General features: G+C 35.8%; 1 protein-coding gene across 4 annotated transcripts in view; it reads right to left on the bottom strand.

Moving 5' to 3' along the window:
• Positions 1 to 377: 377 nt before the first annotated feature.
• The window catches only part of CDH10 (cadherin 10), a 104,630-nt gene continuing 80,916 nt past the window's right edge, over positions 378 to 24,091 (bottom strand). For all 4 annotated transcript variants that reach the window (XM_052781042.1, XM_052781037.1, XM_052781036.1 and 1 more), the window contains 7 exons: positions 19,356 to 19,543; positions 16,214 to 16,467; positions 12,220 to 12,356; positions 8,749 to 8,870; positions 4,484 to 4,592; positions 2,305 to 2,556; positions 378 to 1,453 (listed from right to left, as the gene is read on the bottom strand). In XM_052781042.1, the coding sequence (XP_052637002.1) occupies positions 960 to 1,453; positions 2,305 to 2,556; positions 4,484 to 4,592; positions 8,749 to 8,870; positions 12,220 to 12,356; positions 16,214 to 16,467; positions 19,356 to 19,543 (1,556 nt within the window). In that variant the 3' untranslated portion in view covers positions 378 to 959. The remainder of the gene's footprint in view (positions 1,454 to 2,304; positions 2,557 to 4,483; positions 4,593 to 8,748; positions 8,871 to 12,219; positions 12,357 to 16,213; positions 16,468 to 19,355; positions 19,544 to 24,091) is intronic.

Below are 24,091 nucleotides of genomic sequence, written 5' to 3'. Positions count from 1 at the left end.
ACAGAACAAATAAACTCAGTTTTTGAAACTAATTCTTTGTGTTTGGATGTATTGTGGCAGCATGTTTTTAGAATAAGGTAATTCAAGTTGACACAAAATAGTAGTTCATCTTTCTAGAATAGAATATCATTAGTTCAGCTCAAAAATAAAACAAATTTCTCTTAAATATGACATCTGTAGGAAGTAGCACTTCTGAGCAAACAAATAGGTCTATAACTTGATCCTCTCCCTGTGCGCACAAGCACTTCTGATTGGGTTAAATGTGTGGAGTACTGCAGCATAGAAGTACTGCCACTTGGCTGTGCTGTCATTGGAGAAATTTCATGTTCTCTTCAAGCCTGGAACTGATGGCCAGAACAGGCAGGCAAGCATCAACGTAGTTGTAAAACCTGGTTTATTTCTTAAAAATAAATACAAAAATATAAATATAAAACATTGGCAGATAGAATTTGATGAAATGAAGTTGCACAAACTTTTTTTTTTAAACCAGCTGCATATTACACTTATTAACACCACGTGTACATTTTGTTTTCATTTTAATGTACAGAACAGGACATATTGGATTTTTTCTTCTTTGCCATATTAAAAGCTGCACTTGCAAGGATAGGACATGTACCTAACAGAAGCGGCTTGTACATGAGGTTGCTTAAGGGATTATCACCCTGTTCAAATTTCCGAAGGTAAGGTATTGTTTATTTTACTTACTAAAATGGACAACACTGAATTTCCATAGCTTTGGCTCTTGGAAGGTGATTAAATAAAATGCTGTATATATTCCAAGTGGAATCCTACTAGAAAGAATGAATGACATTAATGGACAAATTAAACACAAATTTTAAAAGGAAACCATTGTGCTGAGTGGCAGGAAAATTTTCCTGAATGTTAAATACTGTTGAGTGCAGAAGGTGTCTGTAAAATTACTTCCACTCAAAGGAAACAAAAATGTAGCCTACTGTAGGTTAAGAAGTGTCTTTGTCACTTTCTCCTCCACCGTACATTTCAGCTAGCTTATTAAACCGAGGGCCCCATTCTCGGAGGTAATCATAGTTTTGGTCTCCTTCAGTAGTACCCGACTCTAAGGAGCTCAAGGATTCCGCTATTGAATCATTTCCTTCATAGGCATAGGTTGCAAGTGAGTCATACGGCGGTGCAGAAGGATCAGTATCGTGCTCTTTTAGCCTTTGGTTAATGAAATCTCGGACATCTGTGTTATCTGGTGCTGAAGGAGTCCTCCGTGGTACAAATAACGTTTCAGGGATAATGTCTCGTCGAAGCTTCTTATCTTCGATAGCTGCAGGATTCCTCAGTGTGCCAATATCAAAGGCTTGGGTGTCTTCCTCTCCACCGCCTTCATCATTGTAACTCACAATGTTGTCTCTGATGTCCTCTTTAGAGAGGATCAAAGGCTCCTTCTTCCGTTGCCTCTTCAGAGCAGCAAACAGCACCACTATAACTTAAAGAGAGAAACAAATAATCTCTATTTATCAGTTTCTCAGTAGCAAATCTACCAGGTACAAGAGCTTTATTTCAGCTACATTTCAGCAATTCATTTCTGTCTGATAAATGGATAAACATCTCTAACTGTATTACAGTAGCACAGTAAGGTCTATATCAAAATGTGCTATTTTGCACACACCTTGTGTGCTCTGCTTTACAGAACCATGAGCTTGTCTACATGCTCCTTCTGTAACTTTAATGAGTTTTAAAATAGCCAGGTCTATTCTGACGATCTTTTCCCTTTTTTAAGCGCAAAATGTACTCTTAAAAACTGGTTTTGAGGTGAATTATAAGTCATTAGTGATATTCTGAAAACTGCAAAATGGAGGTTTTACAAAATTTACTTTTTTTATTACAGCACAGAAACCTCTGGATAGACAGTGCTTTAATATAGTAAAAATACTATTTACTGGCATATTCTGTGTGAAATATATACCGCATATTGACTTTAGGTAGTTATTTAAATAAAAAAGAGACATCCCCTTAAAAAAAATTTAAAATGAAAGACATGGAAGTGATTTTCCATTATACTATTCCTCCTCTCTTTTTCGGACAACTTAACGAAAGAACAGAAATGAGCTTCTGGTTGCACACTGACAGTTTTAACAGTGTGGGACTTGAATTCTTATTTACAATGTCCAACTCCCAGACAAATGGGGTTTGCCTTTTTTTTTTCTTTTAAGTTGCAGTTGAATTCTTCTTGCAAAACCCATGATCATTAATTTTTACCAGCCTGCATAGTTTTGTAAAATGAGCCAGGCCTGAAGCATTTGTTCATAGGGGGAAAGATGCATTTTTTTTTCTTACCCAGCAGGATAATGATGCAGAGGAGGATGGCAACGAGTGCCCCGGTGCTGAGGCCGGCGGGGAGGAGCAAGGCCTCGGCGTTGCAGGACTGCATGTTCCCCCGGCTGTCGCAGGCACACACGCGAATGGTCAGCGTGCCGGTGCTGCTCTGGATCGGGTAGTCATTGTCTGATATCACCACTGGTAGAAGGTAAGTACTTATTTCATGTCGACTAAAGCCATTCCTTCTTGTCAAAATTCTGGCAGTGTTATCTAGATTGATTAAAATACACTGTTGTAGAGTGTATGAATATAAAATGTATCATTTATAGTACATGCAAACCATCATATTTTACATCACTGGTAGCATTTTGAAACTGTTCCTGATATCATAGTGGTATCTCTCTTTTTCTAATGACATTCCCATTTGATCAGAAAGCTATTTATTATTTTTTATGTACATCTGGCCTGCTCCTCTGTGCCTCTGCACCACCTTTGAGTGTGATTTGAAAAGAGGATTTCTCAAAGCTTAAAATGTTTTATAGATTAATGCATGCAGTGCATGACAGTTCCAGTTCAGGGCTGAAGCCCTGAAATAAAGTGGCCAACTGAGAAAAAATAACCTTCCACTTCATGCTGTTCAACAAGCACTCTGTTCTGAAAGATTCTTTCTATGGATCTTCTGTGACAACACCCACGGGAATGCTATCTGTAAACTCAGTATGAGATTTTCCACACCAAAGCACTTTCAACATACTGTAGAACAAGGAATTATGTACCTTAGCCCATGGAATAGATTTTTTGGGGGGTATAAATTGTCTTAGGAATTCAGAAAATATGAAAGACAGTAGGTATTCCTTCATAGTTTTGAGAAGTGAACTTACTAAACTGTATTTGTAGCAGACAAATCTTAGTTGTATGCAGTACACTTCAGCATCAAAAGCTGCTCACTGAGTGGCCAGAGTGAAGGTAAGGAAGAGAAGGAATGAATAACAGGGAGAGACTATTTCTTCTATTTTTAGCGACACAACACTAGAGTGTGAGCCAGCGCTAGAGTTACTAACGTTTTAGTCCAAAAGAGAGGAAATACAGATAAGGCTCCATTAGGAGGAAAATTTAATTTTCATCATACTTGTGGATCTCTTGAGGTAAGTGCCAGCCAACTTCAGGCTGAATTAAAACAACCCATGTGCAAAAAGAAAGAAAATAATTACAGATAGAAAAGAAAAAGCAAGGTCTATAACTCTATACACTCAGGACCTAGTCACCAGGATATAATCTTTGTTTAAAATATTAAATTATATATTTTTTTCATAGCCTCTATGATGTGAAACACAAAGTTTTCCTTTATTGCATCCCTTCATAGGTTTTTGGTACTTGTATGTTATTTGTTTACACTCAACATCAAAAACTATGTTTCTGATGGATCTTTATATACCTCTGCTGCTGGGGATTTTGTAAAGAACACAAACTATTTGATTTGAATTCTTCACTTTCCCTACTCTTAGAATTTTTTTCTGCTGTTGTTTGCAGCCTATTACTTCCTGAAATCTTCATCAGAAAAAGAGGATTATTCCCATTGCCTTTAACACTTTTGAAGGCTGATAGCATGTCCCCCTTCATTTATTTCTTCTGCAGTCTAGAGCCCTCTCAGTTAGTCATACTGATGATGAAGGCCAAAATGGGTGCTTAGTCCCCCTTCCCCAACAGAATCTTCTGAAAATTTTCTCTGATAAAGAAAGATTGACAAAGGATCAAAAGAAAAGCCAAAGTGGCTATGGACTTAGAACCATTATTTTCATTAGTGGTCAGAAAGAAGCAAAACAGAAGACCAGGAGAATCAGAACTATGTGACAGAAGGCTAAAGTCAAAAATCTGAACTTGTCACCTGAAGCCATTTTTGAAACCTTTTTTCTCCTTCAGTCAAGCATTTCATCTGGCTACTCAAACCAACACTTTTACTGATTTTCTTTATAATTTGTTTTATCACATTCTCGCCATGCTAATTTTTGCCTCCATTACACAGATAAATATGTAGAAGTCCTAAACCACAAACACTCAGGTAAAATTATTATTCTTGCTAGCAGCAGCCTTAATGGCTTCTCTACATATTGATAGATATCAAAAGCAAATATATTTCAGGAATGTACGCCAAACAGCAAAGATAAAACTCCTTCCCTGGAATAGGCATGAATTTTACCTTCATTATCCTGAACAGTGAAGTTAGGGTTAACAGCAGCTAAACTGAAGAAAAACTTTTGTCCACCAAGAGGGTCATCTTTGTCTACTGCACTTATGGTTTGAATAAGCTGCAGGAAAAAAAGCAAGCAAACAAACAACAAAGAATCCAAATACACTTAGGTTTTTGATACAGCTGTCCCATTACTTTAAGAAGACTATAAGTGTTAAGACAACTTCATATTCAAACTATTCTCATATTGATTTACTGCTTAATCCGTAGAACGCATTAACTGAACAAATGTTAAAAAAGCATATCATATAAGTTTTTCCAACAAGAGCATCCATACCTTTCATGTGGTGGTACACGTACATGTATAAAATGGCCAACTTCTGCCTTAGTCTTCCTCTATTTCTTTTTTTTCAAAACATATTTATGTATTTTTGTAACTACATAGGGGGGACAACTTGCCAGAAATAGTTTTATCTGTAGCCTAGGTAATTTTTATTCTTCATCTCTGATCCATCATTTTAAATTCAAATCAATACCTAAGATAGGAATTCAGAGGATGTTTTATATTTTTGTGATAAGAATAGTATTTCATCAAATAGATTTTTTCTGATAGGGAAGTTAAAGTTTCAAATTAAATTTCAAAATAATAACATTTGTTTCTACAACAAGATATTTTCTATTTATTAGTATAGCAAAATACACCAATAAGACTCCTGAGATGAAAAATGCCAGTTAGATTATATATGTATTTCAACTCTTGTAAAACACTGTAGCATACTCTACAGATGCACAACCTCAGAGTGAGATGAGAATCTGGTGTCACAATTCTCAGAGTAAACTGCATCGGGTCAGTTCAATACTTGGATTGAGTGCTTTCTGCAATGCCTACAAAAAGTTTGGGTATTTTGGGGGGAAGTAATGGAAAGCCCTTTATCAACATTGGTTTATCTGTCAGGTAAATAACGTGTGGCTTTTTTTCACTGAAGTTTCTATGCCTAAGGGTGGCAAAATGTCATTTCCCCCAAAATAAAATTTTTGATGTATTTATTGCTGTATTTCAGAGTCTGTTTTTTTAATACCATAGCAATAAAAACTGTACCTATGGCTGAATTCTTGTGCATGCATGCATGAATGTTCAGTTATGTTCTTAAGTTTAACTTCCAAAAATAAGTTAATATTTAGCCTAGGTCATTTTTATTCTTCATTTGTGATCCATCATTTTAAATTGCAGTGTTTTTTCAAGCATGGAATTACATCTAATTTTTGACACTACTCCTTCCCTGTGGCATACTTGTTAAACCCTGTTTGTTTTTCCTCTTCCAGTTCTTCCAAATACAGCCATTTCTCTTCATATCACAGCTTTTGTCAGGACTGATCATCTTAAACATCAACAATTGCAATGTACTCCTGTTTGCCTTAACAAATGCATGATTAACTCCCAACTTCTCTCCTGTCCATCCAGAATACAGCAACAAATTTCTTCACGAGGCAAGGATTGGATTTCTTTTAATACAGCAGCTTGCTTGCTTTCTCAACTGGAGTTTTGTTTTTCTTTATACTTGTTTTCTCCCTCTTCTGACCATTACTATAGGGAAAACGAATATGTAGGAAAAATATACTCGGCTTCCATATAAAAACTCTCTAAAGTAGGACTGACTTCTGCTTTCTACACTGACTCCTGTCTTTCACATCAGAGGATCTTTGGAGGCTGGCTGCTGAGCTGCCAGACATGTGGCAGCTGGGAGCTGATGAAACTAGTGGGAATCCACCTGCCCAGACGCCCAACTCCTGGCTCTTCTCGCCTGAGGGTGAAGGACAGCTGAACTTCTTTGGGGTACCGCGCTGCAGCAGTCCAAGCATTTTGCTCCTTTCTTCCCCTCAACTCCTACTGAGTCAGCCTTGTATAGCTTGCATGAATGCCTGTGTCCCCTTTATGCCATCACACCAGGATTGTCCTCGGTTTTGGGGGGGTCGAAAGAGCAACATCCAGCAAAATGGCATTCTGCCAGAGGCACTGCTTGTTTGTACCTTCAGCTTTTTGGAACAGGGTATTCCCATTGTTTGGAAGGTCATGGTATGATTTGACATAAGCAGTAATAGCAAGCAGGAAAACAGTCACAGGCCCTTTAAGTCACTCAGACTTCAAAAATCACATTTCCTAAAAAGCACTCTCCCTCTCTCTCTTGCTATTTATATGCATAGATGTGTATTTGACTATATATGTATATACACACACATCCATATATATTATATATAGTGTGTGTGTCTATATACGTAGGTGTATACATATGGATGTATATATATTATATATACTTCTATATAAACTAAGTAAATAGAAATTTTAAGGGAAAATAAAGAAACTGGAAAACTATAATATTCATTAAAACGTTTGTCAGTAGGAGATAGGAAATATTGAAATGAATACCACAGAATTTGTGACTGATGAAGTACCATAATAGTTTCAGTGATCTAACAAAGATTTAAATTTGATCGTGGCTCAAACGTAATTATGAAAACCTGAAAGGAAAGAAAAATAGCACAAATGTACGAGGAATCAAACTTAGAGAACCATGTTTAGTGTGGATTGATTAGATTCAATCTCTCAGGACAGACTGAAATCCAAAATAACAAGTCTTATTTATGATCTACCAGTAAGCAAGAAGAATATAATTACATTCAAATAGATTATTCATGTTATCCTGCATTGCATTTTTTCTCTTCCTGTGAATTGTTTTCTTTAAACAATCATTTGCAACTCAGATTTTTTTTAAAAAGTTATTATATTTACAGCCCTTTTAGTAAACTTGGCACTTTTTCTAATAAATGAGACACTACTGAGCTCTATAACAATTTAAATAAACATTTATGGATATGTACACTTATTTTGCTTCTCATTTATTAGTCATAAATGATTAGTGTGGGTTTTTTCCAACTTTTTAACTGACAGTCTTTTCTGAATGTAAACAGAAAAAGAGTAATGCAGAAATAACTTTCATATTTACTTTCAAATTATACTGACCTCATTATTCTAGATAGCTGAGAAAAAGAGTTCCTCAACGTATGTTTACATGAAAATATAACTGTTCTAGTAAGTGTTTCCTCTACGCTCTATAGTTAGTAACCTGGAAAGAATAGATTCTAAAAGCTCAAATGAGTAAGATTTGTGGATTAATGCATTTAGATTTTTTTTTCCCCCAGGATTTTTTTTTGTGAAACTGGAAGAGGAAAGTTCAGAGCTCTACTTTTCCAATTCTTAATCCATGTCTCATATTGAAAATGATTAAAATATTTTTTTAGCATTTATAGAAGACACTGCAACTGTCAAAAAATTCTAGATGCTTAGCCAGTGATTTTTATTTATCTAACAGCTTGGATTCTTTTATAACTCTCGTAGCAGACAAATGCACTTGCTCAGTACCTTTAGGTATTTTATACGTTATAAATTTGGGCCTTAATTCCTCTGTTCTAATTCCAGCTGATGTTACTTTAGAAAGAATAGCAACTTGAATGTGAAACTTGTAATACAACCTGAATGCCATACCTGTAGGACTCAAACAGTTAAGACAAGCTGGCACTTCTCCCACATTCTATTCAAAGGTGCTAAATTGATTGCACTGAGGTACTACTGCTACCATTTTAAAGGATTTATTATTGGCTGACTGTGCTCTGGGACATGCTGTGCTGTAATAGGAAAACAGTTTTTCAACAGTTCTAATGAGCAGCTGCCTATTAGGAACTAGGTATTAAGTAGTGCAGTTGTTTCACTTAAATTAAAGTACACATTCTGTAGCCTCTAAGAGGCAAAACGCAAAAGTTTGGTGCGATAATAAAAGATAAATCTAACAATCGCCAAAAAAAAAAAAAAGGCGTGATGTAAATGTCTGTAATCACCATCAGCATGGACTGAAATATATCTGAACTTTGCTGTTTGAGAGTTATTGAAAATATAGATCAAACTTTTTAGTAGTTACATATGACATTTTACTTTGTGAAGATAACAGCAAAACTAATTATGACCATGTCTCTTGGACATATCTAGCCAGGATTTAACAGTAGTACAGGGTTAGGTAAAGAAAAGTGGTAATTCACACACTGAAGCCGTTGTAATATATTGATATTTCACTCTAAGCCTCACCTACAGAGCTCCTTTGCTTTTGTTTTTAACGTTTCAAAAGCTATTTTGGACATGATTTCTCCCAAGCAACAGGCAAGAATGATCTACAGTTGAGTGCCGTAGCAAAACTGGATAGTGGAAGTGTTTCTCAAAGGCATACCTGTCCAGCTCTTGCATTTTCACAGACAAACGTGTCGTAGAATACAGCAAACTGTGGGGCATTGTCATTAACATCCAAAATTCTTACGTAGACAGGAACACGAGTAGTATCTTTGGGGTTGTCTGACAGGAGAAAAGAGAAGAATAATGAGTTTAATTCCCTACTAAAAGTTTTCTGTTTTCTTCCAAATTTCATGAGCAATACACATGCAAGATTAGGTCTGAAACTGGTCAAAATTTAGCATACAAACTGATACCAGGTAAAAATCAGGCCCTCTGAAAAATAAGATGTTTTGCTTAGAGTAAATAAATTATCGGATTGGTATCTAGTGAGCAATTAAGATTTTACATGAAAATAGGGACTGCAACTGTTAATAATCTATGCAAATATAGTATATGAAAAGTATGACCACTGCTATAATGACAGATTTGATTATTTGGTGGGCTCAAGAGTATTGTTCTGCTGTAAGGTTTTGATTTTTAACTTTAAAGTTCTTTGTGATCTGTTTTGTTAAACACAGAAAAGACATTATTGACTTTGTGCATACATATTTTGAAAATTTTTCAAGCCTGACTTTCCTCTCTTGTGCCTGAATAAGTAGGGAGAAATTCCAACAAAGCCAATGAAAGTATCCCCCCAAAAAATCTGGTAAAGAATTGATTAGAATCAAAGGGTTTATGTTTAAATTGCCTTAAAAAATATGAATGTAGATCTTCAGACCTTAGGTTAAGAAACAAGAATAGTAACCACCCCTTGCCAAATGCCAAAATCCTAGTATCATTTAGAGTGCCCTCTCATTAGTATAGGTTAATTCAGGAATACAAGATATCCTGTTCTCACTTGCTGATCTAGTTGCCATACTAAGAATCTGAAATAATGCTTGGGAGTAAAAAAGTGCAGCCATTTCTTGGAATTCTTCTAGGTGGTAGCTAAATACTGTATGATTTTGCAATTTTAATGGAATGGGACAAGTGAAAATAAAGATGATTCAAAATTACTGTTTTTTTTTCTTTTAAGCTGCTTCAAATAAAATAGTAAACATTTTGGAGTAGCTGGCATTAAGTTCTCTTGTTATTAATAACACCTTTGCTAAAGAGTATGATGTGGATCCTTTTGACATCCTGAATTCTTTAAAATGGCAGGATTAGGGCACTGTTTTTCATAGCCTTTTGCATTTTTGTACTAACTTTCCAAATATGTTCTATTCTTAACACTGCTTTCCTGTTGTGTCATGATAGAATCATAGAATCATAGAATCATTTAGTTTGGAAAAGACCTTCAAGATCATCGAGTCCAACCATCAACCATGCCCACTAAACCATGTCCTGAAGTGCCTTGTCTATGTGCTTTTTGAATACCTCCAGGGATGGTGACTCAACCACTTCCCTGGGCAGCATATTCTAATGTCTGACAACCCTCTCAGTAAAGAAATTTTTCCTAATATCTAACCTAAATCTCCCCTGCCGCAACGTGAGGCCATTTCCTCTCGTTCTATCTCCAGCCACCTGACAGAAGAGACCAGCGCCCACCTCACTACAACCCCCTTTCAGGTAGTTGTAGAGAGTGATAAGGTCTCCCCTCAGCCTCCTTTTTTCCAGACTAAACAACCCCAGTTCCCTCAGCCGCTCCTCATAAGACTTTGCTCAAGGCCCCTCACCAACTTGGTTGCCCTTCTCTGGACACGCTCCAGCACCTCAGTGTCTTTCCTGTAGTGAGGGGCCCAAAACTGAACACAGTACTCGAGGTGCGGCCTCACCAGTGCCGAGTACAGGGGAACAATCTCTTCCCTGCTCCTGCTGGCCACACTATTTCTGACACAAGCCAGGATGCTGTTGGCCTTCTTGGCCACCTGGGCACACTGCTGGCTCATATTCAGCCGGCTGTCAACCAGCACGCCCAGGTCTTTCTCTGCCAGGCACTTTTCCAGCCGCTCTTCCCCAAGCCTGTAGCGCTGCATGGGGTTGTTGTGAATGAAGTGCAGGACCCGGCACTTGGCCTTGTTGAACGTCATAGGATTGGCCTCAGCCCATCGACCCAGCCTGTCCAGATCTCTTTGTAGAGACTCCCTACCCTCAAGCAGATTGACCCTGCATCCCAACTTGGTGCCACCTGCAAACTTGCTGAGGGTGCACTCAATCCCCTCATTCAAATCATTGATAAGGATATTAAACAGAACAGGGCCCTACACTGAGCCCTGAGAAACACCACTTGTGACCCGCCGCCAACTGGATTTCACCCCATTCACCACAACCCTCTGGGCTCGTCCATCCAACCAGTTTTTCACCCAGCGAAGAGTACACTTGTCCAAGCCATAAGATTCACAGGTAATAATATTTTAAAAGATTTAAAGATCTAAATCTCCCCCTTCACTTCTTTCTCCCAAACTAAAGTACCTCTTTGGAGAATGCTAGCTACTCCAACTAGGTCCAGAATGTAAATTTGCTCAAAGTATCCTGACAAGGAAAAAAGTTTAGCACTTTGATACAAACACACAAGGATACTAAGGTTTTTTTTGTTATAGAAATACTTCTGAAAAGTATTCTTACAATATTGGACAGCACTGTGAAGGATTGTAAGCTCAGGACTATGCATCACAAGTGGAACCCCCCCCCTTTTTTTAAAAAAAAGGAAAGCTACTGGGTGTGCTCAATACAACCAGCCTATTATTCTGGACTACAGGAATGGGGACAGGCTGGCTAAGAGTGGTTAATTGGCTAGACATGACGTTTCATTTAGTTCTCTGCAGTGTAGTTCTTGCCAGCCGTGTTTCACTGCTGATCAGCACTTTTTTTTTTTTTTGACTGATATAGAATTAACCCTGAAAAACCAGTGCCTTTGAAAGCAAGTGATCCTCACTAGCTGATTTCAAAGATCAGACCTTTGTCCCTTTTAGAAAATTTTCTGTCGGGTGATTAGAGTTAATCTCAGTAATGCAGCAGGTTTAGGAGGATCTCTGCTTTCCTCTTTGTACTTTTAACATGAAAATATCTAGAGACCTGTTTTAAATAGTCCAAGAAATGCTACAGCTTAGGGATGAAATTGAACCTAACTTGTATGATGTATTGATTCCAAGAGCTGTAGGTATAGATACCATAGGAAGAGATAAAATTATATCTAAAGAAATAACGAAAACGATAGAGACAAAAACATAGATTACCATCCTGAACTCTGCTACTTTAACAGCAAAATCATGTCATTGTCCTCAAAGAAAAGGAAGAAAACAGAATTACTGCAGCGTTGTTATTTAATTGGGTAACATTTCAGAAGTAACTTGGACATTAAAGTGGTGGAAGTAGGTGAGGAAAAAAGCAATGAGGAGACAGCTGCTGTTAGCTACCCCCAATTTACTTTCCCAGAATATCTAATAGAAAGGGGCAGGGGGAAGGAAGGGAGTTTTTTTCTCATGAAGTCACAGCTGTAACTTTGCAGGCTAAGGAAAACTGAAAGGAAAAAGAGACCAAATTGGCTTACTGATCTCAGCTGCTATAACGCTAAGATTGTGCCACTGTGATATCTCACGGTCAAGTGGCTTAGAAGTATAGATGGACCCGTTTCCAGAATGGATATTAAATATCCTGTCAAGGTCAGTGTGACGATCCAGAGAAAACCTAAATATGATAAAGAAAGAAAAAGTATTGTCAAAATGATAGAAAATGGAAGAAAGCATGTTTCACAAGTCAATATAGCTTTTAGGTTCTATATGTTATATTACAAAGGTTAGTTTTGAGAAGACATACATTTAATTTCTATAAACACTTATGAAAATTCTCAAGGTTACTTCCATAGAATGAGGAATAAAAATTACAAAAATTTCGTAAATATGATACAATAGTATAATATTTGACCATCTGAACTTTTATAGACATATATGAGAACCATAAAAAAAAAGTCAGAATTTCAATATAATAATTAAAGAATTGTTTTAATCCTGAAAGGAAAATTGTCTTTGATGTACTTGTTCCTTCAGACTGAGATTGACAGCTAATTTATGAACTTTTCAAAAGTATTTTTATAAGCTCAGCTTCTACACTTTAGGATATGTTAATTTATTAGAGATCAAGTTAAAAAAAAACTCTATAAAAGTAAGTTCACATACCAAACTTTCACTTTCATGAATATACTGATGTTAAAGGACTTTCTATGTTGCTATAGTTGCTGTACTTCTGCAGGCAAAACTTCTACTAACACAATATGGCAGAATGTCAAACTAGAATCAGAAAATTGTGCTTTCCTCCATTATTTTTCTAATATTTAACACTGTGTCGTGGTTTAACCCCAGCCAGCAACTAAACACCATGCAGCCGCTCACTCACTCCCCCCCCCACCCAGTGGGATGGGGGAGAAAATCGGGAAAAGAAGCAAAACCCGTGGGTTGAGATAAGAACGGTTTAATAGAACAGAAAAGAAGAAGCTAATAATGATAATGATAACACTAATAAAATGACAACAGCAATAATGAAAGGATTGGAATGTACAAATGATGCGCAGCGCAATTGCTCACCACCCGCCGACCGACACCCAGCCAGTCCCCTGAGCGGCGAATCCCTGCCCCCACTTCCCCGTTCCTATACTGGATGGGATGTCACATGGTATGGAATACACCGTTGGCCAGTTTGGGTCAGGTGCCCTGGCTGTGTCCTGTGCCAACTTCTTGTGCCCCTCCAGCCTTCTTGCTGGCTGGGCATGAGAAGCTGAAAAATCCTTGACATTAGTCTAAACACTACTGAGCAACAACTGAAGACATCAGTGTTATCAACATTCTTCGCATACTGAACTCAAAACATAGCACTGTACCAGCTACTAGGAAGACAGTTAACTCTATCCCAGCTGAAACCAGGACACACTGCTTTCAAAGTTAGGATTGAACCTTTGGTGTGGAACTGAATGTAGGATTTTGTGAAGTACAGAACATTTACTGAACTACCTGGCAGAATTGGGCCAAATTAAAAAAAAGTCTGCTAGTACACTTGTACAGTGCAATGGAGACAAGTGTTCATGTTTCTATGAACTTTTACGAGTGATCTAAACAGTTCATGAAGTGTATCTGTTTTTACTTACAGTACTTAACTAACTTGACCCAATGAAAAAATGCTGTAATATGAAAATAATCTCTATGACATTTTTGTGGGTTTTGTTTGCTCACTCCACCACACACAATAACATAAATATGTAAAACAGTCAAACAAACATCACCCAAATGAACAAGCTGACACCAAAATGAATAAAAAAATAAAACAAAAGAAAATTAGAACAGCTAAAAAAGACTTCTGAAAGTGCAGGGAAAATTTGCTCAAATTATTTTTTTTACTACTAGCTGACTATAATAACTGTTAGTTAGAATTAAACAAAAACCTGTTATTTTTCAAAGAAATTATATTGAAGACTATTTGGCTTATATGATAAGCATTTGATTTTACTTCATCCATGGAAGGAGTTTTAACGAGGAAAAATTATTCTGACAGCACTCTAGCTAACAGTTTTTCAATAGGCAATAATCACTTCTCTAGCTAACAAGATCCATTCCACATTGTTTCATTAAAAATTCTATATCATTTGATAATAACCATTAGATAAGCACATACTTTTACCCATCATATTACTTCTAATGGCCTGAAAATGCTACCAAAATTATTATTTTCAGGAAATACCTCTATTTTCATTGAACAGAAGTAGAAATTAGTGCAACAGGAAGCTACTGGCACTCAATTTATAGGACGCCTAATTTATATAGAATTTTAATAAACAGAAACTAATATTTTAAAATAAACAGCTAACAGAAAAAAAATTTAAAAACTGAATAATTTCTACAACCTGAAGCTGTAATATTTTTTTTATAGCAGTGTTAAAATATTATACAAACTGCCCTAATTTCAAAATATGACAACTTTCAAAATACTTTAGTTTAAATGTTAGCTGTTCACTTCTGGGGTAAAGACATAGTACTTTGTATTTAATATTGATATTGTAAGAAATAAAAGCTTGTAAAAACTTATCCTAGGTAATTATTGTTTGAATGAATATACAAGGTTGCTTTGGAAGTTGAAGAACAGAGCAAACACTAAAAAGAATTTGATCTATGCTATGCAAATTGTTTTAAAGTTCTTGACTTCAACTAAATAGCATTAAATGAAAGCTAAAAGAAATGACTGTACTATGAAGAGCATTATGAAAAGCGTTATCACATATATCTTCGATGTTTTTCTTCAAGCAAACTAAATCTATGTTCAAAGGTCCCTTTCAATTTTTTAGAAATTTCTTTGCCCTTATTAATATTGGTTTGCTCCACCTGCCTCTTCTAAATTATTTTCTATGGGAGAATGAAAGAAACATTAATGGGACATAGAAAAATTATATAAAATAATCTTTAGGTTGCTACTTTGTGTAAATAATAGTGATGAGGGAAATAGCTGTGGCAGTTCTTCTATTCATCAAGTTGTGTCAGAAACAAAATGAGCCAAAACACCAAGTTTGTTCTTCTTCCAGTCACTATTAAGAAAACATAACTACTAAAATAGCCAGTTGTCTCATGCAATTAGAGTGGATAAAGATGGAATGCTAAGTTATTTATATATACTTAAATTTTAGAGGCTTGGTGTTATCTCCTATCTTTTCCATACACACGAATCACCATAAGAGAAAATTAGATTCAGTCTCATTTCCTAATCCAGTTTTACCACCTGGGCCTCATTAAGAAGTATATGGCAACTGACTTCAAAGTCAGTAAATTAGGTTCTTTTGCCAGAATGTAATTTTTCTACTTTGGTATTTCAGACAACACACATCCAACTTGGACAGCATTGTCTTACCTCTTTCTTAAAGCTTATGCATTACAGAAAAACAAACAAAAACCCCCACACTAAAATATGGTTTACTACATTCAGCTAGATGTGATGTAGCATGTATCATCTAGTAGTATACACAGAAAAGATTTTTAAAGATATTAATCTTTCAACGTCTAATTTCTCAGGGTATTTGAGCACACACAAAGATAATTTTATCCTATATAGCAATCACTCTGCAAGCCTACAAAGCAGGAGGCACCAACCAGAGCAGGGGATATCAGCCCTGCGTGCATTCCAGGACTGACCAGAGGAAGCGTTAGAAAGCTCTGTACCCTTCCTGGGCCATAGACTGGTTTGGCACTTTTTCACAGTGTGAAGCAAGTAGTCCTGAAGAGCCTACTTGAAATCAATGTGTAATTTTATAAGTTCTCTGAGATTTGAAGTACTACAAAACATTTCCTGTGTCTCTTGTGTGCAATTGAATGGCTGTTCCCTGAGGTGTTTGAAGGCTTACGGATAGCATCATTCTCAATTCTGTCTATCTCTGGGATGCTAATAAAAAAACAGAAAAAAACATTAGCATCTTCTTCCGGTGTACAATGTGTACATGAAAATTCATGTTGTATTACTATGTCTCTTAATTTCTTTAGTAAATTATGTGTTTACAGAGACTGGAGTATTACCTTATTGGACTTGAGGCTGAATCAGGATCCCGGGCCATTACTGTTCCTATTATTGTCCCCAACTCAATATCTTCATGCACCTCAAAAAGGTAAGAAGATCTGCTGAAGATGGGAGGTTCATCTACATCTTCTACGGAGATTTTCACAATAGTTGTATCTTTGAAAGGCCCAAGGTAATAGAAGCGTGGATCCACATGGGTATTCTCAGCTTCTACTTTCAAGGTATAAAGTCGTCTTGTCTCATAGTCCAGTGGCTAAAAATGAAGGTGATGATAAAGTTTATTAAATCACATTACATATTGACAGATGTTGACCTATATACATAATGGAAACTCAAGCCTTGTCAGATCCTGCCATGGGTTGGGGGAACCCCAATACAGTTCAAATTTTCCACACCATAGGCATCACTTTCTTTAGTAAGAAATTTCCATTGTTTTTAGAGGAAGTTTCTCTTCCTAAATATTATACGAATTATCATAGTACAAATGACAAAAAGATTTTCAGTGCATATTTACCAATTATTTAGTGAATTTTGCAGCTGTTTCACAAGAATATGGATTTGAAACAATCATATAAGCATTTAAAATACTTGAAATAATACAAACTTGAAATACTGACATTTCAGAACAAGGTACTTAATACTAGTATTTCTCAGGAAATACTATAAACTCTTGGATACTCAAAATGGCCTAAATATCCTTATTGTCAGAAAAATGTAGCTGGTCTTAAATATCAGGAATGTTTTAGGGTTTTTTTAAGGGTGGGGTGTGTGTCAAAGTTCTCTATATCTAGAGAAACAGTAAGAGCTTAATCTTGTTTCTTTTCATTTAATTTAATAAATCCAACATCAAAGATTTTTTTTTTTTTTTACAAAATAGATTTGACATTTTTGTCAGCAGTTCCTTTTTAAAATGTAAGGAGGAAAGTTTCAGGGTTATAATTAGAAACCATTTTGGATAGAAAAGAACCTCTATCCCTTCAAATTTTTCTGTCATAGATGAAAAGTGTTAGCTAATTATTGTTACTGAGGAAATGAGCAAGCTGAGAATTTACCTTTCTGACACAAAGAAGACTTCATTAACGCCTGCAAAATCTCAGGGAGATATCAAACTGGTGGTTTTCATTCATCAAAATGGGAGGTAGAAGACTTGTTCTTTCTGCCTAACTGTTTTTAAATACAAATTAATGTTCATGAAAGATGCCAGAGTGGCAGCCTAGAAATTTAAATATTTTAAGAGCAGAAAGATGCAGTCCAGTAAAAAAATGAGTTTCCCCACAGCCCCAAACTTGTTTTTAAAAAGTAGTTAGAGCAGAAGGGAGAATATCTACAAGTATAATTGAGAAATACAACACAGTGCTGCTATTTAAGCTAATCTGAGACTATTGGTATGTCTATAAAGTGCAGCACGCTGCTGTTAAGGGATGCTGGCTTCAAGCCTAGAAGCAAAGAAGCCATGTTGGTCCTGCTTTATTCTAATTAGCTGGCTTAATTTGCCAGAAGGTGCACCACACAGATGTAGTTAACTTGCTATTAGTACATTCACATCCAGTTTGGACATGTCTTCAGGCTATACTGCAAAACATGGTTATAAAATGTGTGGATTATACAGGTATTCCAACATATCACCAGTAATGAACAAAACTGTCACCCAAATATATGAAATTGTGGCAAAGCAATTATTTTGTCTGTGAGAACTTGTATAGGAAAACTTGTATAGACTAATTTCTCTTGCAGCAGGTATTAAATTCAGACTTAGTAACTTAAGGGCTCAGTAAAGGAACACCAGCTATTTGTAGTTACTCACCATAGAAAACAGAAATGACAATCAACATGGCTAAATAATAAAAAAATAAAGACTGTTTTCATAAATGAACAAACTGAGCACATCTTCCTCCTTGCTAGTTAATGCTATTGTCTGTGCTATCTGAATAAGCTACTTATCAATATGAGAAAGCATCCTGAAAATTGCAAAATGTGTGAGATTGCTAATGACAAAATGTGAAGATCTTGTTCATTAGCATTTATTGGTGACATTTTGGAGCTGCTGTGTTGTAACTTATGAATTTTTTATGCTTGGTCCAGTTATTAGACTGTTTTTTCAAGACTGTATTGACTTAATATAATAGCAGACTGTGAAAAACATGAAACAAGCAAGGTAGGAGCATCTCAAGAGAAGCTGTTGCAAACTTCTACGAAAAGAATAAATAACAGGCCCCAAACTTTGTATTTTCATTCCTTCCCAGCTAAACTACAATGTTGACTATGAACATAGAACATAGAGATTAAAAAGGAACACACTCTGATCTTTGAAGAACTTAACTTACCTTTTCCTTGGTTGCCATTTTCAAGAGACGCGGAGATATGTTTTAGAGTAGTGTTCAATTTGTTATTCTATGCTTAAGGAGATTTGTTTTAAAAGCTAATATAAACACTGCTTTATGTTAGAAATGGTGCCTGAACTCTTTAGAAACACATCTGAAAATGCCAAAGAGGAGGACTGAGGAACTTCTGGAAGGAAAATTGTTCAGGAGCAGGACAATGGCATTTCTAAGTGTGAAACCTTACACTTCTGAAAGTCCTCTGACATGCAAGACAGAAGGCAGAACTAAAGGTAGCTCTGAAACAGGGACACCATCATTATTCTCTGCTCATGTGTTCACTAGCTGATGTGTTGGGAACAGGAACAAAACAGTATAGCTTGTGACTCTGCTTCCATGAGTGTGTTTGTGTTCTGGCACACACTGGTCACCTAAGTTGATGAGGGTCTCCTAGATAATGAAAACCTATGTCTTTCAGTAGCGAGTGAACCATATATTGCTTGCTGAAGAAAATGTTACATGAATACTAATGTCTGTATTTGAAGTCACAGAGACAGTACTAACACATTGGGGATGGTCCGTTTTTTACATACTTTGCTCACAAAAGTACTTTAAACCTGTGCTGCATCTCAGATATTGTTACCACCTGTTATTTCCAGTTCATCTTAAAAGGAAATAGTACTGTTCAGTCACTGATGGGGAATGCTAGCAAGTGTTAAGCAGTTACAATATGTCATCACATGATCTAAGCACTTTTTTCCAATGAACATTTATGGCATAACATAGACACCAAAATAATTTAGTGAATGTGGTTAATAGACACCTTTCGCACAGTTATGATGCCTTCCTGTGTGTCCTTCTGTGTCACAATATCAAACATATCTGTCCCATCGCCATCTATAATTCTGTACTCTACTTCTGCATTTTTTCCAGTGTCTGCATCTGTGGCTTTGACACTGCCAATGGCTGTCCCAACTGGGGAGGACTCGGGAATGCGGAGGTGGATGGTACCTGTCAAAGAGACAAAGAGCCACTCAGGAGCCTCATAAACCATTACACATGCATTAAGTAACATTGTGTCACACGATAGCTGATTACATATTATTGTGTATCTTTTATTCTAGAGAACTTGCCATTTAATAATGGGAGGATGGGCAAAATGTGAGACAGAGAACTATGCAGGTGAAAACTTTAGGTGGAAGATCAAAAACAAAATTGTAGAAAAACAAAATCATCGAAAAACAAAATCATAGGAAAATAGGTTTGAAAAGGACCTCTATTCTCCTATCTCAAAGAAGAATCAACTATGTCTATACTTTTCTTGTCTATGTCATTCCTGAAACATCATCTGGAAAGACTGCTCTGCCTTCTTTTCAGGCTTTACTCTGCTTTTTTCCTTTTAATATCTAAGGTAAATCTTTTGGGATACATTTTACATCTAGTTTAACAAGGAAGCAATACAAAGAACAGAACCCCCTGACTTCGCTGGCCAATTCTAAGCAATTTCAGCTTTCAAAATTAGATAGTCAGACACAATATTAAATAAATTGAATGACATCTTCATACAGGGATAGGTTTTTGAAGATCCACAAGCAGAAGGTGTACCTATACTTGTTAATGCAGTTAATTCATACTTAAATAAGGTTTATGAACATTGCAATTTTGGTTTTGCACTACTTTCTCTAGCTCAGTTGTATCCTTTTATTGTGGTGTCATACAGCTGATAAAAAACCATAGGAATAAAACTGCCAACATTCAGACATGCTACAATAAATCGAAATAAATATCTTACCATACATTTTAGTATTCTATGTCCTAGCCTTACTGTGAAAACTGTAAATAAGCGTTGAGATCTCTGGTCCCATCTGTCAGAACATACGGTAGGAAAACATGTGGGGGACATAACGCACATGAAGAATTCTCAGAAGAAGATTTTAAAATGAACGCAGATACAGCTGTCATTCCAAAGATGAAAGTTAAGTCATCAAAGCTCTACTGAAAAACATTTTCTCCTCTGGCCTTAGTTAAGTGTTCCAAGATTTTCCATTTTGCCTAGACACTTCCTAAGGTAAGTAAAGTGGGTTAGAAAGACAGTTCAGTTAACAGTAATAAAAAAGTGGAGGTGGTAAAGGCCAGCAACCACAACAGGAAAAAGTTGAACAGGCTACCCTAAAGGCAGCACATATATACCTCATTACAAATAAGAAGTACAGAAAAGTCCATAAAGAGAGTTTTATTAGTTTTGTGCCATCAGGAAGAATCGTGGGGAGAGAGCAGTGGCAAGGCAGTACAGGAAGGCCGCTGGCAACATGATCTTATCATATCCTTGGGAAAGCACAGGTGAGTCACGTGAGGATTATCAGTGTCTCTTAATAGAGTTTATTACTAGCCAGCTACAGAGTGACAAAGGAACTGGTTTTGGGTTTGGAAACACTCACTGAAAAAAACCCCTATTATTCATTGGGATGTTTGAGACTTTCATTCTATAGAACTAATTTTTTCTGTTCCGTTATGTTATAGTATGCCAAACCTAAAAAAAAAAAAAAAGCAACAAAAATACACAAAAATAAACATATTCACATATAGATTGTAATTAAATGTTGAATGAAAAATATTGAAATTAAATTTCTTCATATAATTTTACTTAGCTTTTGATATGAAACTGATATACAGCAGCAGAATTAATACTTTCTGGCCATATACACTCCACATAATATTTATACGAATTTATTTTTGCTCAGTTACATTTTGGTGTTTCAATCGAGTGATTTGTCTTGCATTTGCTCTGACATTTTCATTACCTTTCTCTAATACCTAAATCTGTGTACTTTGTTACGTTAGCATATAATCTCTCTGTAATCCCCTAATGGTTAAAAAAACAGAAGAAAAAAATAGCCTCTGCTCCCATTTAGTATTTATTCAGTACTATGTGAGACTACGGTGAAAGACCACTTTTCTTCCCAATTCATATTTATATGTTATAATTAGTTTATGGTGTGTCACCTATTCCCCACATTTTTTTCTCAAATGTTTAAAACTACATCCCCAAGCTATGCCTTGTGGATGCTACTTTGACTTCCGCTGCAATAGCCAACTAATTAATTTAGTCTACAAAGTAGTAAGAGCTCATATCTTGAATTGCTAATAAGGTAGTGGAAACAGAGAGTGAAAATAACCAGAAACCTACAATATGAAGAATAATTTTATGCCTAACCTATCCATTTATAGAAATCTCCACCATAGTATGAGACACTTCATTTTATTATTTTTGTCACTGAAGACATTTAATGCCTTGACTAAATATGGGATGCAGTGCAGCTTTAGACACTGTATCAGAACACAAACTACACCAAACTAGAATTATTCTGGCAAAACTTTTCTGTCAATCCTTTTTCTCTCACTTCCTCTATTCCTCAAGGAGGGTAATTTTCTGTTTGCATTTGCTCCGGTGAGTGACGTTCTTTCATTTGTCTGTCAGGAATAAAAATGGGAGGATCAAGGAGAGGAAAAGCTTTTCCATATACTAAGGAGAGTGGAAATCAGCTGGAAGATTAAAGTCTACGCACTTGTGTCTGGAAATACTTCAGTCAGTCATAAAGAATGAAAAAGCAATCTTATTCATGTTTACCCTTCTCTCCATTTACTCTTGAATAGGCACATAATGTAAAGGTAAATATTTTTATAGAGTAATACAGGCTATAGTCTCAAAGCAGACATGGGCTGCTGTAACTCAGAGGTACTGAGTTTCAGTTAAACTCAGGCTTCTAAGTCCATAAACGACTTTTTACATTTATCTTTGTTCAACACCATCTCCTCACTTCTAAGAACACTTGGAAATATTACAGTTGAAACAGAGATCCAATAGCTGAGGTCTTTGATGGCCTTTCTGTGCAGAACCTTGATAACATTTTAAATTTTATCATGTTTCCTCAGAAGAGCAGCCACTGCTACCTATATGGTTTTCAGGGGATCTTTAGAAGGAGAAAAATATTCTGGAGAGTCCTTGCTCTGTAATCTAAACAGAGGAATTAATGGCTCTGCTTTTTTTTTTTTTTTTTTTGAGAAAGTATGATAAAATAAAATAAATAGAATTTTCCACAATTCTGAGTTTCTTGTGGGAGAATTTTAATCTGTTATGAAACATTTTATTGAAACGTAGCTGTAATATGCTGAGTCCTGTGAAAACATAATGGACCTTTAATATTTTTCCTAGTAACTTATAAATCTGATATGAACATGATTGTCTCATGAACCTAATACACATCTGGTTTTTATTAATGGAACAGAATAAGAATAATTTAACTTAATCAGTATCAGTCTGAGTGGTCTCATTGAACTCTATTAAAATCAGGAATCATTATAATGTCTATTTGCATTTTGAGATTAAATATAAAGATTTTTTAAGAAGTCAATGGTTATTTTTACTTTCATATATCTGGTAAAATCAGTGTGCTTTATGAATGTTTTAGTTTTCATTTCCAGTGAAACATACATTTATATCTAGCAAAGCTATTGTCAGAGAGGAAGTAGAGAGCAAAAACCAAACCAAAACAACAACAAATCCCCCCCCCCGAGAGTAAAAGTGAAAGTTTCCTTAAAGCAGAGGTCACACTTAATTTACACTGATATTAATAGAAAAATGCAGAGATATTTCTGGGATGCTACATCAATCCTCATCAGATTCAAATATGATGTTGCATTGCTAGATAAGTCATGTAAAAATGGTCTAGAAAGTTGATTCCATTGCTCTAAGTTTTAATTTAACACACTGTTTAAGAAACAAGGGGGAAAAAAGAGAAGAGCATAAATATGCATGTTTGATGCTTATATGCTGTCTTAATCTAACTGTTGAAATTAGCTTTCCTGTAAAGCTTTGAACATGACACCTCTTTGAATAGTCTTCCTCAGTATGTCCAGAGAGGAGTAATACAGCATTCCTCACCTGCACAGCACTGGAATTACTGTAAACCTCTATATACAAATGGAAACAAGAAAAATAATAAATCAAAAAGTTGTGGAAATAAAAAGAACATAAAATGACAAATTAACAATAAATTCTGCCCAGAATAGGGCCTGTGTGGAAATGCACAAACTGTAAGTACTCAATTGTTCAAGCTTTTTCTATTTTGAGTGTGTATATGAAACCACATGCTGATAAACATCTTAGCTAAACACATACATATTAACTACAATATTAAATTGAACAAAATTATGTACTCCATTTGTGCCATAAAAAGCATGTTAAAATCAGAATCCTTTGAAGCTGATTGTGTTATTTTGAGCCTAAGGCTGATCATCAGTAACTACTGGATTCAGTAGAAAGAAGAAAATATGGGTGGTGAGGATACTCTAAATCCTTTAGCTATTAAGTATGTCCAAACCATCCTGCGAATATTACAACTTCAGTATATGCAAAAGGCTTCAAATGTATTTAAAATGCTTAACCTTTAACAAGTTTGATGTTACATAGTTTAATATTTCCATATTGCATAGAGACCAAGAATGTTTTTATATTTTAGTTTGAGGATACAAAGTCTTGATAGCTGTACTAACAGAAGT

This window comes from Harpia harpyja, chromosome 1, assembly GCF_026419915.1.
Source record: "Harpia harpyja isolate bHarHar1 chromosome 1, bHarHar1 primary haplotype, whole genome shotgun sequence".
In the NCBI taxonomy this organism is placed as follows: domain Eukaryota; kingdom Metazoa; phylum Chordata; class Aves; order Accipitriformes; family Accipitridae; genus Harpia; species Harpia harpyja.
Note: the sequence above shows the minus strand (reverse complement) of the source record. Positions and strands in the feature narration are given on the sequence as shown.